This window comes from Xenopus laevis, chromosome 5L (genome assembly GCF_017654675.1).
Source record: "Xenopus laevis strain J_2021 chromosome 5L, Xenopus_laevis_v10.1, whole genome shotgun sequence".
Classification (NCBI taxonomy): Eukaryota; Metazoa; Chordata; class Amphibia; order Anura; family Pipidae; genus Xenopus; species Xenopus laevis.
Genome location: NC_054379.1, coordinates 6069177 through 6092729, shown reverse-complemented (window position 1 = coordinate 6092729; position 23553 = coordinate 6069177). Strand labels below are relative to the sequence as shown.

The following is a 23553-nucleotide window of genomic DNA, read 5'->3' as shown; positions in this document are numbered from 1 at the left end:
TTCACTGATTAGATTATCCATTGTACAACTCTGAACATCTAATGTCAATTAAATGAGAATATAAGCATTCAATCTATTTCATCAATAACAAGTGATAGAAACAAAGCCTCACTTTATGAAAAGTAGCCTTTACACTTATATCCTACTCAAAATACATGGGCAACCTTTCTATAGTGGGACCCAGTAACAGTAAAAAATTAAACTAAAAACCTATAAACTTGGGAAGTTCTACCTACACCAACTTGTATTACTACCGTCCAACACTGCCCATAGCACAATAACTTATCAGTAGCAGGTTTTTCCCTGGCGACAGGCGGTTTCCAGTAAAGCAAAAGACAAACTGCATGGATGGTCTGAATGCTTCTCCATCAGCTGAAAATTACTGGAGCTATTGATCTTTAATTCAGCTAAAAGAATGAATACAGCCAGAACCTGTACACATAGATGCAATTATTCATTTGTATTAGCACATCCATATTTTCTGTCACATAATGCACTGGCAAAATTACCTTTGTTTAATTCAATTTCTTTGTCATCCACCAAAATACTTAATCTATTATTACTCGATATCCTCCATTCAACCTGAACAAAAAAATGTAAAATTACTGCAAAGCATAAATGATTATTTGAGCTGTATTTAGGGGTTCCAAGCAGGGGCAATCACAGCTATGGTAGGCTTGACAAAGGGCCCGAGTGGTCCGAAACATTGCCCTTGTCTGTATGTATTTGGGTGAATAAACTTAACACTTTTTTCAGCATTCAGTGTGCCACTGGAATTTCTTCTAGGTATAGTAGGGAGTGTGACTGTGGGCTAGCAGGTATAGTAGGGAGAGATGTGTCTATAGTAACAGTGGATAATAGTCTCTGGGAAGGGAGTGTGACTGTGGGATAGCAGGTATAGTAGGGAGAGATGTGTCTATAGTAACAGTGGATAATAGTCTCTGGGAAGGGAGTGTGACTGAGGGATAGCAGGTATAGTAGGGAGAGATGGTGCCTATAGTAACAGTGGATAATAGTCTCTGGGAAGGGAGTGTGACTGTGGGATAGCAGGTATAGTAGGGAGAGATGGTGTCTATAGTAACAGTGGATAATAGTCTCTGGGAAGGGAGTGTGACTGTGGGATAGCAGGTATAGTAGGGAGAGATGGTGCCTATAGTAACAGTGGATAATAGTCTCTGGGAAGGGAGTGTGACTGTGGGATAGCAGGTATAGTAGGGAGAGATGGTGCCTATAGTAACAGTGGATAATAGTCTCTGGGAAGGGAGTGTGACTGTGGGATAGCAGGTATAGTAGGGAGAGATGGTGTCTATAGTAACAGTGGGATAATAGTCTCTGGGAAGGGAGTGTGACTGTGGGATAGCAGGTATAGTAGAGAGAGATGGTGTCTATAGTAACAGTGGGATAATAGTCTCTGGGAAGGGAGTGTGACTGTGGGATAGCAGGTATAGTAGGGAGAGATGATGCCTATAGTAACAGTGGATAATAGTCTCTGGGAAGGGAGTGTGACTGTGGGATAGCAGGTATAGTAGGGAGAGATGGTGTCTATAGTAACAGTGGATAATAGTCTCTGGGAAGGGAGTGTGACTGTGGGATAGCAGGTATAGTAGGGAGAGATGGTACCTATAGTAACAGTGGATAATAGTCTCTGGGAAGGGAGTGTGACTGTGGGATAACAGGTATAGTAGGGAGAGATGGTGCCTATAGTAACAGTGGATAATAGTCTCTGGGAAGGGAGTGTGACTGTGGGATAGCAGGTATAGTAGGGAGAGATGGTGTCTATAGTAACAGTGGATAATAGTCTCTGGGAAGGGAGTGTGACTGTGGGATAGCAGATATAGTAGGGAGAGATGGTGTCTATAGTATCCCCCTGCCACCCAGCTATCCATCCAAATGCCCATTTCACATACTTTGAGTGTGCCCTGATAGAACGCAGCGAGACGCTTGAGTGCAGTTGTATTTCCATATGCAGAGTTTACTTGAAGCTTCTCTGTGCGCCCCTGGAGAGTAAATATATTAACGCCATTTGTAGAAGACAGCCTGACAATGACATACTCTCCAAGGCCTTTGAATGTATAGTCCAGACCATCAAAGGTAGCTAAATGCATAGCCCCATATATTTGCCCTGGAGAGAAAACATAGAGAAATGCAGTGACTGAACCCAGCGTTACAGAGTTTATGGGAACTTAACTCACAGGAGCATATTTACTACAAGAGGAAAAAGGTCGAGTACTTCACTATGGTCTATTTTTATTGGCCCATAATGCAGCGTCTTTCACCAGAATATTGGTGATGTTGCAATTTAGTGCCTGGGATAGAACATACATGTTGTATCTGTCCCACCTCTATAGGTCTCGCCCCATGACAGGTACAAACATAAACCTTGTCGACTTCAATACAAGAAATATCTGATTGATTTTCTTGCTGTATCAGTATTTTCTTAAAGGAGAACTAAAGCCTAACTAAAGAAGTAGGTAGAAATGTTGTACATGATGTTTTGTGCTTCTGTACCAGCCCAAGGCAACCACAGCCCTTTAGCAGTAAAGATCTGTATCTCCAAAGATGCCCCAGTAGCTCCCCATCTTCTTTTCTGCTGATTCACTGATTCACATGCTCTGTGCTGCTGTCACTTACTGAGCTTAGGGAGCCACTCACAATATACAGTACACATAGAATAGAAATGTCACAATATAAGGCTGATTAGTAATTAATACACATAATTACTACATGGCAGCACAGAAACCAGTGCAATTAGCATCAGAATTGAATAATCAGCAAACCTGTAGCATCAGCTTATATTACAGCCAGGGAAGCTCATTTTCTGCTGGATAATTAGTGACGAGCCCTAAGCTTAGCTTCTCAACAGCCAATCAGAGCCCACTGAGCATGTGAGTGTCACAGACACTTTCCAAGATGGTGACCCCCTGTGACAAGTTTGAAGTCCTGGATCATTGCTGCTATTGACAAGCTCAAACTTTAGCCTCGTGCAATAAGTTCACTATATAAAATATGACATTTTGGGCCATATTGCTTTTTAAGGTTCTGTTCTCCTTTAAGGAATTCCCATTGGAAAGAGTTCCCAACCTGTTTCTAATTCCCTTTCCACTGGTGGATAAACACATGGACATGTCCAATGGAAACCAGTTTAAAGGGCATGTAAAGTCTAAAATAGAATAAGGCTAGAAATGCTGTATTTTGTATACTAAATATAAACATAAACTTTACTGCACCACAAGCCTAATCAAACAAATGATTTATGCTTTCAAAGTTGGCTACAGGGGGTCACCATCTTGTAACTTTGTTAAACATCTTTGCAAGACCAAGACTGTGCACATGCTCAGTGTGGTCTGGGCTGCTTAGGGATCATCATAAACAAAGCTGCTTGAGTTCTGCATGGCTGGGAAGTAAGGCGGGGGCTCCCCCTGCTGTTCATAAGTATGATTGTTTCCCTGCAGAGCAGTTAGGGACAGGGCCGGCCTTAGGCCTATTCGACCAATTGGGCCCAATAGGGCCCCGCAACTCTGGGGGCCCCGCACCACAGGGCAGCACAGATATTATTTCCCTCAGCACATGATGCTGCCTGGCCTGCCCCCAACTTTGAGAGTCCAGCCCATCCCCAAATCCATAGGTCCAGCCCACCCCCAACTCTGATAAGCCAGCCTATCCCCCAACTCCATAGGTCTAGCCTGCCCCCAACTCTCATAGGCCCAGCTTTCCTCCAACCTTGATAGGCCCTGCCTGCCCCCAATCCAACCAAGCCTGCTCCCAAGCTGAATCGGCCCAGCCTGCCCCAAACTAATTGGCCCAGTCCACTCTCCTATTTCCTCCCTCTCTCTCTCTTACCCTGTGTGCCCCTATTATGTGCCCCTATTTCATCCCTCTCACTCTCTTACCTTGTCTACCCCTTTCCTTTGTATTTTGTGCCTGTATGCCCTTATTTTCCTAAATACTTGGTGTGTCAGTAGCCAGCAACACTTTGTCTAGGGGCCCGCCAACATGGTCCCAATTGGGCCCCACATTTGATAGGATCAGCTCTGGTTAGGGACTGTCTGACAATTCCTATCCACAGCAGTAAATGAAGGGAGAATTTCACTGCATACAGTCAGGTTTCTTATAAAAATGGTACACATTTTTTAATTGAAGTATATTGGAGATAGGTTTCTTTTTCATTAAAGAAAGTAAAAATGGGATTTTATTTTTTTGCCTTTACATGCCCTTTAAGAGGGTTTACTGTTCATCCACTGAGTTAAAGGACAGGGGCAAGGCAGTAACATTTAGTCCCAGTCCCCTGGGAATTAAACATTTTTTTGTTTAAGAAAAGTGATGAGCAAATCTATCCCATTGTGACATTTATTGATTGTCGAAAGGGCATTTTTTCACTGTGTTCTCATTTTCCTCTCTGAAGATGTTAAATACATACCGAGGCCTGGAGAAGAATAACCAGCGCATGTGTCTGAGGGTCTTTTCTCATTGTATAAATGACACAAAGGAGCACTAATACAGCACCATTGATACGGCAGCAAGTCTTTATCTGCAAGAGAGATAATCAGATATAAATATATATATATAAATAGTACAGGTATGGGACCTGTTATCCAGAATGCACAGGAACTGGGGTATTCCGGATAATGAATCTTTCCATAATTTAGATCTTCATATTTTGAGTCTAATAGAAAATCAGATAAACATTAAATAACCCAATAGGCTGTTTTTGCTTCCAACAAGGATTACTTTAATTAATTGCTTAATTAATTAATTAATTAATTAATTAAAATGGAGTCTATAGGAGACAGCCTTTTCTGTAATTTTGAGCTTTCTGGATAACGGCTTTCCGGGTAACGGATCCCATACCTGTTCAAACTACTAGAAAATCATTTAAACATTAAATAAACCCAATAGGCTGTTTTTTTGCCTCCAATAAGGATTAATTATATCTTAGTTGGGATCAAGTACAAGCGACTGTTTATTATTACAGAGAAAATATTTTTGGATTATTTGATTATAATGGAGTCTATGGGAGACAGCCCTTCCATAGTTTAAAACTTTCTGGATAACGGCTTTCTGAATAAAGTATTCCATTCCTGTAGGACATTAAAATGGATGAAAAGAGCCCCTACATGTCCTACAATGTAGATCTCAGAGGCACAGTGCAACAGAGACTACCCGGGCTGGTGAATTTAAAGGCTAAGCGTAAATCCTGAAGCACGTTCATATAGCACTATGCATTAAAGGGGTGCTGGTTTTGATACCTAACCTCAGGTGTAATCCACAGCACTGCCAGGCATGGTAGAGCCCTGTTCGGTCTGCATTTGTCCCTTCTGAATGACACTCAGAGTAGTAGTGGTTTCAGTAGATGCCCATGTAGCACCCACATGCGTTGTACCCTGAGGAACTCAAAGAGATGCACTGTGCCCCTGAGATCTACATTGTATGAAATATAGGTGCAAATTCACGCCGAAGCGCCTAACGCTAGCGTCAATTCGCCAGCATTGGGCATTTTCGTTAATTTGCCGATTCACTAAGGGACGCTGGCATAAATTCACTAGTGTTACTTCACACCCTTACGCCTGGCGAATTTGCGCAACGGACGTAACTATGCAAATTCACTAATGAGCGCAGTGTACTGAACGCTACCTTTTACGCCAGACTTCCTTCGCCACCTCAGACCAGGCAAAGCGCAATAGAGTAGATAGGGATTGCTTCAAAAAAAGTTGAAAAATTTTCTAAGTCCCATAAAACGTTGGCGTTTTTTCTTTCTTATGGGTGATAGGCTGAAAAAGATCGAAAGATTTTTTGGGGCTCCCCTCCTTCCCCCCTTACATTTCCTAACTCATGGCACCTTAACTATACAGTGGGCACATGTGTAGGGCAAAAGAAACATTTTATTTGATGTTTTGAAGGTTTCCCAAGCTTGTGTAGTGCTGCTACGAATACTTCCATTGTAAATTGAATTTGGCGCCGTATGCAAATTAAGCATCGCTAGCGTAGTAGGCGAATTAACGCTAGCGCAACTTCCCAACCTTACGCTACCCCTGAGCGCAACTTCGAATTTTAGTGAATTTGGGGAGCGCTGGCGAAAATACGCCTGGCGAAGTGCGGCGAAGCGGACGTCGGCGCAACTACGAATCTTAGTGAATGTCCCACATAGGGTTTCAAAGAGTTCCTCAGGGTGCCACACTCCAATTACATTTGGACAAGGTTCAAGGTAAAAGAAACAGGGCCCATTTTTTTGCCGTTCACCCATTTTTTTAATGACACCCTCCCATCTCAGCTATCTGAAGTACAGATTAGATCAAAATTCCAAATCACGGTGCATGAGATGCATTAGACGGGAGTCAACGAAAGGATCGTTAGAGTCTCCCTTTTCCTTTGTTGTTTACCTACCTATATGATCTTTAATTCCATTTACACTGGAGTCATAGACAAAGTAGCGGTCACTGAAGCCATTTATCAGATAACCATCGGCATCATATACACATCGGCGCCCAGCGAGATACTGATTGGCCAGCGTAGACTGAAACGTTGTCCCATTGCACTGCTGGCCCCGTAAGTTCTTGATTAGATCTGCAGTTGAGGAAGGCAGGGTCTCTGAGATAAAAGTTCTGTCTTTGGCAGCCTGAGACTTGAGGCATGGACATGGCGGCAGAGCAACACTCCACGTTAAATGGTCTGGTTCTGAAGAGTACCAGCTCCAGCATTGCCTGTGGTAGTTTGTTCTGTTTATGCTGGTTACATTATCCAAACGGTAAGCCCAAAACCCAATTGCATTTGTATTCCCTTTTACCGCGTGGGGTCTGTATCTTCCTTCTGCTCCATATGTATTGTCCTTCTGAGACTGAGGATCATTGTAGAACACGCCTGCTCCATTGGTAAATCCAATCAAAGCTCTGTGATAAACCCGCTGTCCGGGGCTCCACAGCATCTTCTCATACTTCATCAATGCAAATGAGACATTCCCATCCGTAGTTAGAATGCACTGGAATGTGTTCGTCTGCAGGAAGGGAATGTTTGATAAAATTACAACATACACCGGGACTTTTAGATGCTCATTGTACAACGTCAATACTTTGTTTTTCTTGCACTAGCGACATCAGGACCGTATTTTAAATCTCAATAACGTATTTTTGCCATTTAACTTTCTTTGGCTCTATGAGCAAGTAGACAAGCCCAGGGCTTTCTTGCAATCTGGTGAGGTGGACTCCATGTTGCCAATACATTATAGCTTATAGTTCTTCCGACTTTTTGGGAAATCAGACACTGCAACTAATCCAATTGCTACATAAATTTGTATAAAAATGCAGATAACAGTGAAGGCTGCAGGCGCCCCTAGATCTAATAGTAATGATGAAATTGGTTGAAGCCTGGTTGTTGGCTATAGTAAGTAGGTAAGGCCTTGTGTAGAGAAAGATTGAGTTCATGAACAAACAAATGTAGCCCCCCCACCCCGGCACTCTAGGAAATCCACAGTGTCACATATATAAAAGTAAAAGCAACTTTTATTGGAAAAAATTTAAATATAGACATCTTAAGAGGCCGTGGCATTTCATGCACAGCAAGCATTTATTCATGGGCTCAGAGAAAAGATTGAGACCTATCTGATAAAAGGTAGTGAGAGAGAATAAAATTCAATTCTGTGTATACAGATTCCCAGTGATCCCCCCCCCCCCCTTACTTGGATGGATTTTGTTCTGAAGTAACCTTGGTCACTGGTACACTGGCCTTGAGGCAGAGCCACCTGTATGGCTGTAAGAGCAGTTCTTTGTTTTTCTGTGCTGTGGAGCTACAGTATAACTCTATGCTCTCTCATCAGTAACTCCCTTTGTATAAAGTCTATAAAAACTCAGTCAGATTCCTTTCTTTAGAATCCACAGAGCTTGTGTCAAATAATGTCTTTCACCTCAAGTGACCTCTAGTAACTGAATTTCCCCGACAGTTGCAAGTAGAAACCAGACAAAAAGGAAGAAGGAAAGAAAAAAGGAGCATGATTTCAAACAGAAAATACACCACCAAACATTTGTGTAGCTATATGTTACAATGAGATTTAATGCTAAGTATTTAGTTCCATTTAGTTCCACATTCAGGGACTGGAACAAAGAAGCAGTGAGGCATGCTGGGTATCTTAGAGATGCCAAAATGCAGTATGAAACCTACAGCATATTATATAATAAATGATATATATATAGCCGACACAAAGTTTTCAGTTGAGAACATTCTATTGTTTCAGATGATAAACATCCAACATGATAAATGAATTCTGTATGTGCTGAATGTGTCCATAAATATCAGATGGAGCAAGAGAAAAAAAAATGGCTTCTTTACCTCATTTTCCAAGATTCTCTGAAATGATACAGGTAAGATACTGTCCCATGTTATTTTTAGGATCCATCTTGGTGTGAAGACCATATTAAGGCTTTTGGAGAAGTATTTATTGACATCATCAGAAGTTCTGTTAAATATTATTTGCGAGTAGAAATCCTTCTGATTGGGGGCTGAATACGTCTGAGAAACAGAAAATAATTGCCTACAATATTCGATATTGATATATAGATATACTGAATATATACAAGTTCAGAAATGCCAAGCATTCCAATGCAACAGATGATAAAGGTCCTAGATGTGGACCAAACATTGGCCTGTCTTCTTTTAAACAATGGATAATAATTATTGAGTTTTAATCCAGGGACATTTCCCAGTCTACTTTTTAAGATTAGATAGATAGATGGTAGATAGATAGTTAGTTAGTTAGATAGATAATAGATAGATAGATAGATAGATAATAGATAGATAATAGATAGATAGATAGATAGATAGATAGATAGATAGATAGATAGATGATAGATAGATCGATAGATAGATAGAGATAGTTAGATAGATAGATAGATAGATAGATAGACGATAGATAGATCGATAGATAGATAGATAGATAGATAGATAGAGAGATAGTAGATAGAGAGATAGATAGATAGATAGATAGATAGATAATAGATAGATAGATAGATAGATAGATGATAGATAGATAGATAGATAGATCGATAGATAGATAGATATAGATAGATTGATAGTTAGAGAGATAGTAGATATAGATAGATAGATAGATAGATAGATAGATAGATAGATAGATAGATAGATAGATAGGGAGATAGTAGATAGATAGATAGATAGATAGATAGATAGATAGATAGATAGATAGATAGATAGATAGAGAGATAGATAGATAGATAGATAGATAGATAGATAGATAGATAGAGATAGATAGTTAGAGAGATAGTAGATAGATAGATAGATGATAGATAGATAGATAGATAGATAGATAGATAGAGAGATAGTAGATAGAGAGATAGATAGATAGATAGATAGATAGATAGATAGATAGATAGATAGATAGATAGATATAGATAGATAGATTGATAGTTAGAGAGATAGATAGAGATAGTAGATAGAGATATAGATAGATAGATAGATAGATAGAGAGATAGTAGATATAGATAGATAGATAGATAGATAGATAGATAGATAGATAGATAGATAGATAGATAGATAGATGATAGATAGAGAGATAGTAGATAGAGAGATAGATAGATAGATAGATAGATAGATAGATAGATAGATAGATAGATAGATAGATAGATAGATAGATAGATATAGATAGATAGATTGATAGTTAGAGAGATAGATAGAGATAGTAGATAGAGATATAGATAGATAGATAGATAGATAGAGAGATAGTAGATATAGATAGATAGATAGATAGATAGATAGATAGATGATAGATAGAGAGATAGTAGATAGAGAGATAGATAGATAGATAGATAGATAGATAGATAGAGAGATAGTAGATAGAGATATAGATAGATAGATAGATAGAGAGATAGTAGATAGATAGATAGATAGATAGATAGATAGATAGATAGATAGATAATAGATAGATAGATAGATAGATAGATAGATAGATAGAGAGATAATAGATAGATAGATAGATAGATAGAGAGAGAGAGAGAGAGATAGATAGATAGATAGATAGATAGATAGATAGATAGATAGATAGATAGATAATAGATAGATAGATAATAGATAGATAGATAGATAGATAGATAGATAGATAGATAGATGATAGATAGATGATAGATAGATAGATAGATAGATAGATAGATAATAGATATATATATAGATAGATAATAGATATATAGAAAGGTCGATAGATAGATAGATATTTTTTATAACATAACCAACATCATCCCTTAAGAGTTTGGGGGGTTCAGGGAAAAGTAGGACAAATTAGTGATTGCAAACCTGGTAATAAAGTGCCCCGTTTCCCAGCGTCAGGTCGGCATCATCCCAGAACACCGCCAGCATGGATTCGATTTCATCTCCTTTAAAGCCTTTATCAAAGGGGTTTGGAAAAAAGTATTTCTCATTGACTTTCAACGGCTGGAAATGAACGAGTCCATTATCTGAAAACTGTAGCACAGAGAAAGTGATGATCAACTGGGGGGCTTTTAGCAAATCCCTATAGAAGGAAATGCTGACGTTCTCAATAGGGAAACTGAGAATATAATCAATATCAACTCCTTCCTTTACAACCTATATGTGTAAAAATCAGTAGTCTGAAGATTTTACAGTTAATGGATTTTCATTAAAGAGGAGGAATATTTCTGCTTCTAGATTCAGTACGGAAACTGAAAATTATCAAAAAGAGTATTTTAAAATGCTGCTCATCTAACCTGTGGCCCTTAGTGCTGAATGAGGGCCCCAGTAGATGGTGCACAACCCCCTCTTCTGAGCAATAATTTATATTTTCATAGAGATGCCTGATAGTAAATGAATTAATATCAAGTATTATGGACATTTTTTTAGGTCCCTCAACTGTTGTGTACTTCTTGCCATAGAAAGGCAATTCTGCTTCTTCACTAAGAGAACCATGAGAGAGAGAGAATGAGGGAGAACTGACCTGGTTCCTATCTGGGAGCAGAAGGATAATTATACATCGTTTTTTAGGTCCCTCACCTGTTGGGTTCTTCTTATTTCAATGCCATAGAAAGGCAATTATGCGTCTTCACTAAGAGAACCACCCGATAGGGAGAATGAGGGAGAACTGACCTGGTTTCTTTCTGGGAGTAGAAGGATAATGATCCATATCTTGTTTGTGCCCTGAGTTCTGAGTAGGTAAGGAGGCCCTCTGCCCACTAATCAATGTCTCTCTATTGAAACCATCTTTTAATAGACTCATCAGTATATGGTAGATCCAGTGTAAGGCAACTCAGGAGCTGTTGGACCACATACTTGGTTGTGTTGCAAACTACAAGAGTAGGGTTAAGGCGCTAGAGGCCAAACCCCTATATAGATAAGCCTACAGAGAAGTACAGCATCGGATACCCCAGAAGATATGGTTCAGGATCAGACCATTACCAAATACCTAGTCATATCACAGGCACAGTTTTGATAGAAGCTACTTGTAGTTCAATGAGAAATGCTGTAGGTGACCCAGTACCTGCTGCTAGGGCTCCAAAACATGTTGATGTGGTGCCACAAGTAGCAGCAATTAAATCACTGCATATGCCATGACCCTTATGAGTTGCGAAATAGCTGGTCACCCACGATAGAAAAAAAATGCATGTGACCCGCCCATGCAACTGCGGAGTCTATTTCCTCTGTAGTTCTTCCATTGAGCAAAAAGAAGAGCATAGAGCAGTATTGGGTCCCTCTGATATTCTTATACAAGGTTATAAAGAGAGATTATACAAATAAGCCATGTGCTCAATTAAGTAACATACTGTATTTCTGTATCTACAGATAAGAGATTGTGTAAAAAGAAACTACCAACAGATCAACAGTTTTATCTCGTGTGTCACACAATGGGAAAGAGTTTAGAGGAACAGTGACCATGATAGTGAAGACATCTTAGATTGTTCCTTGAGCCCAGTGCAAGCCAGTTATATGGAACTGAAATACAAACAATGATAGTTTCTTTTTTTATATTGAGTGTAGAAAGAGTACTTACGTATATATTATCATAGGTCTGACCAAGAAAGGGGAACCCTGTGGGAGGCTTGATGTACGGCGAGTTCACATCCTTGGCTACGGCTGGAAGTTTCATGTCACCAACATTTATGCCGTATGGATAAAGCAAGTTTTCTAGATGGAAAAAATGGTTTTCAAACAATTATTTATTGCTTCATCCAGTAAGACTGGAACAAAGAAAATTGACCCACGTCAACGGAGGACTACTATGTGTTCATAAAACAAAAAGACCATTATCACTTTGTACCAATGCCTGTAGTAGTAATAATAATAATAATGATAATAATAATAATAATAATAATAATAATGTTAGGGATGCATCGAATCCTGGATTAGGTTCTGGATTTAGCCAAATCCAAGCCATTTTTATCAGGATTCAGTCAAATCCAAGAGCCTTGGTGAACTGAATCCAAACCCTACATAACTTTAATATATTGACGCGTTTAGTATTTAGTGCTTTTACGCGCAGATGAAGAGTTTGAATTCCGATATTCAGCCAAAACCATAACCCTAGATTAGGTTGAACCCTAAAAAACAGGGTTTGTTGCATCCATAATTAATATACCAGAATTAATTGAGATGAGAAGAGGGGTTGCTGGCACTAATGCCCATTATTATTAAGTGACGCTTACCAATTAACTGTCCATTTATTGGCGCTTGATAAAGTTTAGCACCAGAACCATAACAAACATATCAAGTCCACCTTATCCTCTATTTATCTTTTACTATTTTCTTTTCTTTACATAGAGCTGAAACTGAACCTCATTAAATTTGGTCTGTCATTCCAAGATGTCCTTCCTTGCCCAAACTCTTTCCCCTTACTTTTCCCAAGTTTCTGACTTCTTGAATTTTGTGGTTTCCTACACCGACCTGATGACCCAATAAATAAAACAATTTTTATTAACTAGCTTTGATGGTTTAATAGCAATGACAATGATGATATAACTATAACAATGACAAACATATCTTAAAGGCACTGCCGCAGACTCCAGTTCCTCTATTTCTGGGCAAACAAAAGACAGGACAAGGGAAAAATGTGCCCTTTTATAAGCACGGGTTATATTTCCCTCTTAAATGAGGGCAAAGCTTAGTCATCACATATCAGCATGTTCCACTCAGTGTACAGGTATAGGAATCGTTATCCAGAAAACCCGTTTCCTGGAAAGCTTCGAATTACGGAAAGTATATCTCCCATAGACTCCATTTTATCCAAATAATCCAATTTTTTTAAAATTATTTGGTTTTGATCTATAACAATAAAATAGTACTTGTACTTAAAGGAGAAGGAAAACTCCAAGACAGTTTATTGGCAACAGATTAGCCACAATAGTGCAAGCTAGAATGCTATATTTATTCTGCAGAATGCTTCACCATACCTGAGTAAACAGCTGTAGACACTGTCTCTGTTTGTTTATGATAGAAGCTGCCATATAAACTTGGTGTGACATCACTTCCTGCCTGATTTTCTCCCTCCTTACTTTCAGCTCTGAGCTCAGATTACAGCAGGGATGGCAGGAGGGAGGGGGAGAGGAACAAACTGAGCATGCTCAAGCCCTGCCCTGGAGGTTTAAGCTGAAAACAGGAAGTCTGATACAGAAGCCCATGAGTACACAATAGAAGGAAAGAAATGTGCTGTTTCTTTTGACAGAGGACTCAGAGCAGCATTACTTTGAGGATTTACTGGTGTATTTATATAGACCTTTCTGATAAATCTTACTTAATTTTATCCTTTCCTTCTCCTTTAATCCCAACTAAGATATAATTAATCCTTATTGGAGGTAAAACCAGCCTATTGGGTTTATTTAAGGTTTATATGATTTTCTAGTAGATTTAAGGAATGACGATCTAAATTATGGAAATATCCGTATCTGTAAAACCCCAGGTCCAGAACATTCTGGATAACAGGTCCCATACTTGTATTTGTATGTAAACATCTGCATCCATTCTCTATGGTCATTAAAGGAGAAGGAAAGGAAAAGGATAGCTCTGTGATGCTCATTGGTATAACCCTGGGCTGGTGTAGTTTTCTGCTGATAGGAGCACCGGCCTGGGGTTTCAGGTAAAGGTGGGCTTATACGGAGAGATCCGCTCGTTTGGTATTATCGCCAAACGAGCGGATCTCTCCCCGATATGCCCCAAGGGCCCAACGATCGGATCCTAACGAATGGTAACGGGCGGTCGGATTGCGGGGCCGCATCAACGAACAGATGCGGCCGCGATCCGACGAGATTTTTAGTCCCGTCCAATCGACATCTGCCCAACTTTCGGCCAGATATCGATCGGGAAAGCCCATCGGAGGGCCCCATACACGGGCCAATAAGCTGCCGACTCGGTCTGTCGGCAGCTTTTATCAGCCCGTGTATGGCCACCTAAAGTCAGTACATCATTTGGGGTACCTAACATTTGGCACCCCCAAGTGCACAAGGCCTTTCCTTCTCCTTTAAAGAAACATCACTCAAATGAGTTGTTGCTATGGTGCTTCTATAGCAATAATAAGAACATTGGCAATCACACTAATAAGTTTACATGCAAATGAGAAGCAAAGTTTTATGTGTACACATAGGCCCTTTTTTCCCTGTACTTAGAATAAATAGAATATTTAGAATCTCCCTTTGAATGTGATGTCAGTGAAGAATGCTTTATGACCATGAAACAGCAAGATGATTAATTATAAAGAAACTTAAATAAGTATAAGGACAAACCATTGGCAGTATTGAGGAGACAGCTACTTTTTGGATCACAAATGCACTTGAAAGACCCAGGAAGGTTGAGGCACTTGGTTTTTGGTTGGCAAGAATCAGAGGAGGAACACTCATCAACATCATTACACGCGTATCCGTCCCCCAGAAATCCAGATTTGCACACGCAATAGTAACCTCCCAATGTGTTGATGCACTTGGCTTGAGAATGGCAGTCGTTATTTCCATTCAAACATTCATCAATATCTGTGCAGATGCCTGTATATGATAAATAACCCTCTCTACAGAGGCAGGAATATGAACCAGGAGTGTTCAGACACTGAGCTTGCTGATGACAATATTTCGTTGGGTTTGAGCACTCATCTATGTCATAGCAAGTGTTGCCTTTCTGAATATATCCCAGAGGGCACATACATGAATAGGATCCTGGCACATTTAGGCATGTCCCTGCTGAGCCACAATAGAAGGTTTTGTTCATACATTCATCTATATCAATGCAGTTGTTAGCTTGTAGGTAGTATCCCTTATCACAAGAACAATGGAAAAAGCCGGGTGTGTTGGTGCACACCATGTTCTCTGCGCAGGCCACACCACTAAGACACTCATCAACGTCTTTGCACATGACCCCATTTCCAGAAAATCCAGACTGGCAAGAACACAAATATGACCCTAAAGTATTGAAACAAGATGCTTTTTCATGACAGTCAGTGTGATTGAGAAAACATTCATTGACGTCCGTGCAGTTGTCATCATCTTGGATGAAACCTTCTTTGCACTTGCACATATAGGAGCCAATGGTGTTAATGCAGTTGTGTAAGCTGCTACAGTTGGACAAGTCCATGGCACACTCATCTATGTCTGAGCACAGGCTTCCATTACTTTGAAAGCCCACGTCACACCGACAGATAAATGATCCGATTGTGTTAATGCACTGGGAGCCATTGTGGCACCTGTGTGTAACATTTTCCTGTTCACATTCATTTATGTCGTCGCAAAATGAGCCATTTCCAATGAAACCTTCTGAACAGATACAATCATAAGAGCCTGGACTGTTAATACACACACTATGGTGGTGGCACATGGAAGGGTAGGAACACTCGTCTTCATCAAGGCAAAATGAAGCATTCTTTTCATAGCCTTCCCAGCATTCACAATAAAAAGATCCAACTTCATCAATACAATTGGAATTAGAAGGGCAAACAGAAGGCTCAAAACTACATTCGTTGAGGTCCTCACAAGTGGTCCCATTTCCAGAGAAGCCGCTTTTACATTCACAGAGAAAAGAACCATTTGTATTGATGCAGATGGCTTGCTCATCGCAAATAAAAGGGATGGAGCACTCATTGATATCCAAGCAGGAGCCATTGATCATTGTAAATCCTGAATTGCACGAGCAAGAAAAAGAACCAAACAAGTTTTCACACTGCGAATTCTCACCACAAGCATCATCGACGGAACATTCATCCACATCAGTGCAGTTTAATCCATCCCCGTTGAATCCTTCATTACAGAAGCAACTGTAAGAACCTGGTGTGTTTATACAATCTGAGACGTTGCTGCACATGCTTTTGTTGTCTTGGCATTCATTAATATCCCAGCATTCAACACCATCCCCAGAGAAACCTTGGAAGCACGTGCAGTAGAACTGTCCAGGTGTGTTTGTACAGGTAGCCGACTCATGGCATCCTCCATTATGTTTCTGGCATTCATCAATGTCTATAATTGGTCACCAAAATAAAAAGGATATGATGCCAATAAATCTCATATTCATTATTTATTTAAAAAAACAACTCAGAAAGCAAACGACACTAAAGAAATCCACAGCTAAGAACAATTCCTTCATAGATAGAACATTTAGTCAACATCCATCATTTTCCAAGGCACTTTCAATGAGTTATGTGCACTGAACATAACTGTCAGTCTTATGGGTCAGATTGGGAATCACAGCTGTAAGTAACAAAGAAATATGGACAATCTGGTCTTTACAGAATGCCATTCTTGTCAACTGACAGTTGATAAGTGTTAGAGTGTTCATGTCTGCCCGAGCACAAGCTTTTTAGAGATTCTGTTTTCAAAGTGACAGTTTACTCTAAACCAGTGATCAACATGTTGCTCACCAACCCCTTGGATGTTGACTCCAAACCAGGAATTTTTGAATTCCAGGCTTGAAGGCAAGTTTTGGCTGCATAGAAACCAGCTGTACTGCCAAACAGAGTCTCCTGTAGGCTGCCAATTCTCATAGGGGCTACCAAATGGCCAATCATAGCACTTGTTTTGCACCACCAATGAAAATTTTTCATGGTTGCTTTGCTCCCCAACACTTTGAACATCTGAATGTTGCTCACAGGTTAAAATGTTTGGGAACCCCCGCTATAAGCCAAAGTATAAGTGTAGATCTTCTATAACATTAAATATTGTCATGAAGTAGCTAATACAGGGGTTTATGATATCTCACTAGAAATGTGATCAGATATAGAATCAAAAAATACAGCAGTGCTTCCTATTGACCAGAATGTAAATGATGTAAGTAGTTACATGTGGCTAATTGTAACAATAACCAGCTGCATATGAGCCAATGTATATGATGTGTAGTGTATAGAATAAGAAATTGGCAGTGGATACGAAGGGAAGTACTAGGTCAAGAGATTGTTAAAAGAGATCAAGTTAAGGTTGGTGGGTCTAGTGAAGGGAAGAAAGTAGTGCAGAAGTTTGGACAGGAAAGGAGAGGAGTGTAAGAAACTTACCCTGATGGTCTAGTGGGCATTGGGGTCCACGCCGCGTCCTTGGCGTGGACGCCCGCTGCGCTGCTCCTATCCTGCCCTTGCCGGCACCATCTTTGATTACTAGGGCATGCGCGGCGCGTCTGCGCGCCTCTTAAAGGCGCAGGCGCGCTGGTGTGATTGCGCCAGCGCGCAACCGCGCGAAATTGCGCACGTTTCGGTGCCAATTGGATCCCTATTTAAGGCCCATTGAGACCTGTAGCCAGTGCCCGTTATAGGATCATATCCTGTGGTTTCCTGAGCTTTTGCTACCTGTTTCTGAATTTGTTATCCTGACTGATTATCCGTGTTTGACCCTGCCTGTTCCTGACTACTCTGCATTCTGTATCCTGACCCTTGCCTGCCTACAACAACTCTTCCTGCTTAACCCCTTGCTTGATCACCCGGTTTGACCCCTTGCCTGTCAACGATTCTGATATCCGCCTGCCTCGACCCAGCCTGTCTGACCATCCTTCTGCCTTATCCAGTCTGTCTGATTATCTGGTTTTGACCCCTTGCCTGCCTGACGATTCTATTATCTGCCTGTCCTGATCCGGTCTGTTCCGTTTCCACCTGACGCCTTGTCCTTGACCTTCTGCCCAAAGACTCTTGCTATCCGGTCATGCCCCTTTGCCAGCCAGAACTCCTTGCCTTGTACCCCTCGTTAAGTCCAGGTGGCACCCAATTAAGCTGAGGGCTCCTCCCGAAGCCCAAAGGTGGTCACACTACTGGTGAAGCCGAGCCGAGACCAGGGTCCTTGGCATTTGTTCTGGTATTGGGTGCCGGCCGTGACAAGGAGAACATGGACTGGCCAAGAACATGTATGGAGCCAGGGTTGGGAGCAGAAAAGATATTGTGAAATTGAGGGTAAGGGTGGTTCAGAAAAGAAAAGAATTGGTAAACAATGGCAAGCAGTGCCATAGCAAGTTCTTTTTTTAACAATAAATATGTGAAATATTAATACCAGTAACAAAATAATCTCCTGCACTGGATTCCAAAGCAATCACAACAGACCAGGATTTCATGAAATCCTTTGCTAGAAAACAGGTGAGACATCCATATTGACTGTTCCCCGCAAGAGCAGTTGAAGGATCAGTGGTATCAATGGTGTTTTTCTCCATTCAAATGAACAGGTCAACTTTACATTCTTATACAGGATTGGCATAAGCACTTGGAATATTTCTTTACAAAGGCTTCCTTCACCTTACATGTTATACTGCCACTGGACTAATATTTATTTGACAGTATTTCTCAAGGTTGTTGCGTTTAATTACAATTGTTTTACCAACCAACAACCCAAATAAAATCACTCAGCCAAAATAAAAATATGTAACATTTCTTAATACTCAACAAACTCGATGGACCTTACATACAAAGTTGCTACAATTTTTAGTCATTATGAGCCAGTTCAGATATTTCCAACAACATTTTCTGACTGTCCTACAATGTGTGACCACCTTTAGTCTTCCCATAGCATAATGAATTTTTTTATGCAGAAGGATTTCCAGTTGGGAACTTGACTTATCCCTTCAAGATTTAAGCGTAAAAGTGTGTTACCTTTAAATCAAACAGTTGCACAACATACCTGTACAATTCAGTCCATTGCCATGAAATCCAGTCTGGCATCTGCATTCATAGCTGCCTATGGTATTAAAACATTCAGCCAGTGGGTGGCAATTCTGAACTCCTGTGGCACATTCGTCAACATCTATGGTATGAGGAAAGTCCATATTACAATGTGTAACTTGTATACACAACTCTTATTCATGTTTATGCATTCTTACAATTCTACCCTGTAGTGGGAATACATATGCAAAGGATATCCCCTAACTAGAGGCATAGAGAGTACAACAATTCACCTACTATCTTTGTTTGCTATGTGTTTCCATCCAAAAATAGCTGGAATCCTGCAAGTCGGACATCCAGGAATCAGGCTCGGACTGGGCCAGCAGGATTCCAGGCAAAAAACCCAGTGGGCCTTGGGACACTTGGGCCTCGCTGGCATAGACCCACTCCTTGCCTAAGACTATTGGTGCTCACCCCGGCCTCAGCTGATCAAAGAAGAATGTGGGGGGCCTGGTAGGTGTTTGAGAGACCCTGAGATGGCAACCCAGGTGGGGTTGTCCCTGCAGCTGGAGCTGGAAACAGTAAAGGGGATGTAAAGGCAAAAATAAAATCCAATACAAATCTCTACACAGTCGCCGACTGCTCTACAGGGAAACAAACAAAGCTGCTTGAGTTCTGCATGGCTGGGAAGTAAGGCGGGGGCTCCCCCTGCTGTTCATAAGTATGATTGTTTCCCTGCAGAGCAATTAGGGACCGTCTGACAATTCCTATTCACAGCAGTAAATGAAGGGAGAATTTCACTGCATACAGTCAGGTTTCTCATAAAAAAAAACGGCACATATTTTTTAATTAAAGTATATTGGAGACAGGTTTCTTTTTCATTAAAGAAAGTAAAAATGGGATTTTATTATTTTGCCTTTACATGCCCTTTAATGGTTGATAGACTCAGGAGAACATTTAAAAGAGTCTAGAACATGTAAAAGTAAAAAGGTTCAGGACTGGATGGTATTCATACCAGTGTACTAAAGAGCTCAGCTCTGTGTCTTCTGTAAGAAACACCCTTGCACTATGGGAGGGGAGGCAGAATGGGTATTGGGACCACCTGGCCTAGAGGTGCACAATTTAGGAATCTGGGCCTGAATATAATCACAAGTACAGAAAATGGAAACGCAATATAATTAATTCTACTGTTGACTTGAAAGGGCACAGGAGTAAGTTATAACAAACTTGTGTCTGTAGCTGCAAGAACATGGCAGTTATAATCATTGGTGCAATTATAGTCTGACTAAATGCAAACAGTATATATCATTATTCTTTCTTTGCTCAAGGGCCCTATAAATACCATAAAATCTTTATGATGTTCACAAAAGAGATGCTATACTTCCCTTCCCTTAACCAATTAAGCTGCACGTTTCTGCGTCTTGAGTTCAGATATGCCATTCTTATGAAGAGGGCCCCAAACTGCCTAATTAGCCATTGCCATTTCATTCATTAACAAATCTTACCTGTGCAACGAGAGTCATTGAGGGTGAAGCCATTCTTGCAGATGCAACGATAGGATCCCGGAGTGTTGATGCAAAATGTTGTGTTATCTTTGCATACATCTCTTGTACATTCATCAGTGTCTACACAAGTGACTCCATCCCCCTCGAATCCAAGATCACAAACACATCTGTAGTCCATGGAAGTTTTATGACAAAGGCCTTTGGAATGGCAAGCAGGTCTGCAGGCGGAACTGGGCATCATGCAACTGGCGTTCACTGCTATGGTCCCATTTAAACAAGAGCAAACATAAAAGCCCTCTGAATTAATACAGACTGTGCCATTGATGCATATTTCATTATTAAGCGTGCACTCATCCATGTCTTCACAAAAGGAGCCATTCCCTGAGAATCCCTGAAAGCATTCACATTTGTATCCGCCATCTAAATTCCAGCAGCTCGCCTTAGGGTGGCAGGACAAAGGGTCTTTACATTCGTCAATGTCGGTGCAGTTGAAACCATTTCCAACAAACCCATCTTTGCAGCTGCACTCAAATGATCCGAATGTGTTTTTACAAGTGGCCCGAGCATGGCACGGGTTACTCTGACATTCGTCTATGTCACTACAGCTGCTGATGCCAATGAATCCAAGTTTGCACTGGCATGAATAGGACCCCATTGAATTCTGGCAAAGAGCATTGAGTGGGCAAATGCCATTTATAGTCTTACACTCATCAATGTCTTGGCAAGAGGTATTGTTAAGAGTCTGAAATCCGCTGGCACATTGGCACCGAAAGGATCCAGGGGTATTTAAGCACAAGCCATCATACTGGCAAATGCCATTGTTTTCACTGCACTCATCGATATCTTTACATTGTATTATGCCATCCCCCAAAAACCCACCTTTACAGTTGCAGCTATAGGAGCCCTGAGTATTGTTACAAATAGCATTTCCGTGGCAGCCTCCGTTATTTTGCAGGCACTCATTAATATCTAAGCAGGATATTCCGTTTCCAGAAAAGCCACTCCTGCAGGAACAAGCGAAACTTCCCAGCGAATTCTGGCAATTGGCAAACGGGCTGCAGATTCCATTTTTGCATTCATCAATATCAATGCATTTAGAGTCAGCCGGTGTAAAGCCTGAAGGGCACTCACAGCGGAATGAGCCTTCTGTGTTGATACAAGTGGCCTCTGCTGGGCAGATATTTGCCTGGGCACATTCGTCGATATCAGTGCACACAACTCCATTCCCGGTGAAGCCAGCTTGGCACACACAGTTATAGCTCCCCGGGACATTAAAGCAATTGGCTTTAGCGTGGCACTTATTATTAGTTTCACACTCGTTAATGTCCACGCAGACCAAACCATTGCCGTTAAATCCTTGCCTGCAGACACAGCTGTATGAACCAGGGGAGTTGGTACAGTTGGAAAAGATGTGGCAGACCTTGTTGGCGCATTCGTCAACATCCACACACTTGTTGTCAGTAAACTGGTAGCCCGAGGCACACGTGCACTGATAGGAGCCTGGTAGGTTTTTACACCCATGAAACCCAAATGCTGATGAGCAAAGTCCTGGGGATTCTGTGCACTCATTTATATCCAAGCATAAATAATACCCATTTCCCTTAAATCCAGACTTGCATGAGCAAAAGTAAGACCCAGGCGTATTTATGCATGAGGCATTCCAGTGGCAGACGTTAGAGGCGGTGCATTCATCGTTATCCATGCAAGTGATGCCATTTCCAGTAAATCCAGAGTTACACGTGCAAATCCTATCCCCAGGGGTATTAGTACACGTTGCATCCTTGTGGCAACCTCCGTTGGCCGTCAAGCATTCATTTATATCCGTGCAAGTAAAGCCATCACCCGTATAGCCAGACTTACAGACACAGGTGTAGCTTCCGAATGTGTTCACACAAGAACTATCCTTGTGGCACTTGTTCAAGGAGGCCGTGCATTCATTTATATCAGTACACACCGTTCCATCTCCATCATATCCAGCTTTGCAAACACAGAAGTAGTCTCCTGCGCCGGTGGCCATGCATTCTGCATCTTTGTGGCACACCAAGCCCTGGCTTTGGCAATTGTCAATGGCTGCAATACAAAAGCAGTGGAGGTTTTATTAGAGATAGATACATGTTTAGTCTTCTGTATTATTGTATTAGTGGTTAGCACAGTTAAATAAAACATCTTCATGTTTATAGGTTTAATGTAGCTTGGTCCTCACAAGCAGGAACACGGTACAATATAAGAACATTATAAATATCGAGACATCCCTGCTTATTACTGGAATCGGCTGACTAGGACCATACAGGATGGGTTTGCAGAGTGGAAGAACTTGCCAGAACCTTGGCCTCAACCCAGTTGAACTCCTGTTGGATGATGCACCAATATTGCCCAATATTGGTGCCCAAAATTTTGCTGTATGAAAGCAAATCCCACCAACAGTGTTCCAAGGAAAGCCTTCTGAGAAGAGTAGAGGCTATTATAGCAGCAATGAGAGGAGCAAATTCATGGGACCTGTTATCCAGATAATGGACCTTTCTGTAATTTGGAACCCCAACCAGTAGCTCGTGAGCAACATGTTGCTCCCCAACCCCTTGGATGTTGCTCTCAGTGGCCTCAAAGCAGGAGCTTATTTTTGAATTCCAGACTTGGAGGCAAGTTTCAGTTGCATAAAAACGAGATGTACTGCCAAACAGAGTCTCCTGTAGGCTGTCAGTCCACATAGGGGCTACCAATAGCCAATCACAACCCTTATTTGGAACCACCCAGGAACATTTTTCGTGCTTGTGTTGCTCCCCAACTCTTTTTACATCTGAATGTTGCTCACGGGTGAAAAAGGTTGGGGACCCCTGCCTTAAAGGAACAGTAACATCAAAAAATGAGAGTGGTTTAAAGTAATGAATACAAAATGTACTGATGCTCTGCACTGGTAAAAGTGATCTGTTCCATTCAAGCACAGGATGCACAGTGGATAGCAGTTAAGTACTACTATAGTTCATATAAACAAGCTGCTGTGTAGCAATTGTG

General features: G+C 41.0%; 1 protein-coding gene across 1 annotated transcript in view; it reads right to left on the bottom strand.

Annotated features, from left to right (window-relative positions):
- Nucleotides 1-285: 285 nt before the first annotated feature.
- Nucleotides 286-23553, bottom strand: part of LOC108716300 (fibrillin-1-like) — a 29085-nt gene continuing 5817 nt past the window's right edge. The window contains exons 4-13 of the mRNA XM_018262423.2: nt 20545-22614; nt 19059-19181; nt 11996-12129; nt 10288-10455; nt 8317-8496; nt 6382-6988; nt 4418-4528; nt 1908-2122; nt 510-582; nt 286-407 (exon numbers count right to left, since the gene is read on the bottom strand). Of these exons, the coding sequence (XP_018117912.2) occupies nt 286-407; nt 510-582; nt 1908-2122; nt 4418-4528; nt 6382-6988; nt 8317-8496; nt 10288-10455; nt 11996-12129; nt 19059-19181; nt 20545-22614 (3803 nt within the window). The remainder of the gene's footprint in view (nt 408-509; nt 583-1907; nt 2123-4417; nt 4529-6381; nt 6989-8316; nt 8497-10287; nt 10456-11995; nt 12130-19058; nt 19182-20544; nt 22615-23553) is intronic.